This window comes from Echinops telfairi, unplaced genomic scaffold (assembly GCF_000313985.2).
Source record: "Echinops telfairi isolate 266 unplaced genomic scaffold, ASM31398v2 ScPeMD7_7420;HRSCAF=8458, whole genome shotgun sequence".
NCBI lineage: Eukaryota > Metazoa > Chordata > Mammalia > Afrosoricida > Tenrecidae > Echinops > Echinops telfairi.
The window spans coordinates 4,364,169-4,366,209 of NW_022111320.1; the positions used below are offsets into that span (position 1 = coordinate 4,364,169).

General features: G+C 48.7%; 1 protein-coding gene across 1 annotated transcript in view; it reads right to left on the bottom strand.

The window, feature by feature from the left end:
* Positions 1-2,041, bottom strand: part of RARRES1 (retinoic acid receptor responder 1) — a 56,612-nt gene that overhangs the window by 38,030 nt on the left and 16,541 nt on the right. The window contains exon 2 of the mRNA XM_045297661.1: positions 950-1,062. Coding sequence (XP_045153596.1) covers positions 950-1,062 — 113 coding nt within the window. The remainder of the gene's footprint in view (positions 1-949; positions 1,063-2,041) is intronic.

Below are 2,041 nucleotides of genomic sequence, written 5' to 3' on the forward strand. Positions count from 1 at the left end.
CCCGCGCCGCGACCCCGGTCCAGCCCCGGGGCTCCGACCTTGCTCCTCTGTGGTGCCTAGGATTTCCCAACCCGAGGGGGTGTGAGCGAGCTGCCGTCTGTTCTCCCAGGCTTGGGGCCCTACCTGGAAGAGAAGGGCGGGCCGAGCCAGGGGCAGGGGTGGCAGTGGCAGTAGGAGAGCGCGGGAGCTGGAGGGAGCGCCCTGGGGCGGGCTGCGTGGTCAGCAAGGAGAGTTAGAGAAGGTCCAGGAGACCCCATTGGACTTGGAAACCAGAAGGCCATTGATAATCCTGATGCCACAACAGATGGTTAGGCTGCGGGTGGAGGCCGGTCTAGAGGATTCTTTCCAGGGGAAGGTCATTGTTTCAAAGCCATGATATATATATATATAATCATGGAGAGAGAGAGAGATAGGTTTGGGAGAAGCAGGCATTCGGAGGCACTGTTTCAAAGCCACAGACAGCAGCATCTGTGGGAGGCCGGTCTAGAGGACTCTTTCCAGGGGAAGGTCATTGTTTCAAAGCCATGATATATATATGTGTATATATATATATATATATCATGGAGAGAGAGAGAGGACTCTTTCCAGGGGAAGGTCATTGTTTCAAAGCCATGATATATATATGTGTATATATATATATATATCATGGAGAGAGAGAGAGATAGGTTTGGGAGAAGCAGGCATTCGGAGGCACTGTTTCAAATACACAGACAGCAGCATCTGTGGCTCCATCCCACTTCATTTTATTCTGGGATCCACACCTGCTGATCCCAGTCCCGCTAGTCCTGGTCCTTAAGTGGTAACTGACTCCGGTCAGGCACAGTGATTCTGGCAAAGTAGATTCCGGGGGATGCCTGGGGTGATGGGGTGTCATCGACACACAGTGATACTAGTCCCCCTCCCTGTTCACAGATGCTGTGCTGTCTGCAGATATTTAGGGAACACCTACTCTGTTAGGACCTGGGGAGATGAAGTTGAACAACCGGACATCTTTGGTCAGCACACCTGTGGGAGCTGGGATAGGCAGGTACTGGATGAAGCCAGGGAGTAAGTAGGGCCTGCCTGCAAGAACAGGACAGAAAAGTGGATAGGATTTAAACTAGTGTTTTCAGAAGTATTTCCCAAACGTTTCTCTGGGGCCTGCTGGACTGATCTCAACCCCCACCCCAACTCACTGCTGTGGAATGGGTGCTGACTCACAGCTAATGGAATGGATGGATGCCGATGCACAGCACAGGGTTGAATTGCTCCGGTGGCTTTCTGAGACCCTAACTCTTAGGGGGTGGGGGTGGGGGCTGCAAAAGCAGATACCCTTTATCTTGGATTATGTGCAAAAGTTTTTATTTAAAAAATTATTTCTTAACCATTTGCCAATCTTGGGTTTAATTTTACAAGAAGCTTACTGTACCTTTCCCTGAAGCAGTATTTAAAGTCTTAAGAATCGTTAGGAAAACTCATCGTTCCAATGGCAGTCATGTTGGAGAAGGGCTTAGGAAATGTATTTCTTTCTTTCGTTTTTCTTGTTTTAACTTTTATTTTAAGCTGAGTTTACTCCTGATCCACAAGTTTTTGCTTCTTCAGTTTCTTCTGGGAGACTTTTTATTCTGTGCAACTTCCTCTTTCAGTTTAGGAACAGTTTGTTCTTTTCAGTAAGGGTGTGGGGGGAACTTGTGTTTGGGTTGATCCAATCATGAGCTCTCTAAGTCCAGCGGCACATCTGGGGGCTTTGTTCACCTGCATGTGGTCAGTGACCAGAGAATCCACATATAAACCCTCCAGCTCAGCATGACTCTCTGCATTTTGAAGCGTGGGCAGCAAAAATGCAGTACTCTTTTTAGGCCAGAGACTCCACATATAAACCCTACAGCTCAGCATGACTCTCTGCATTTTGAAGCGTGGGCAGCAAAAATTCAGTACTCTTTTTAGGCCACCGACCCTGGGTCCAGCCCCACTGTTTGGCCTGGGGAATTTGAGGTGAGAGGCAGAATTTCCTTCCAGCCTTTCCACCAAAATATGAAATTGACCAAGCACCTTTTAGAGC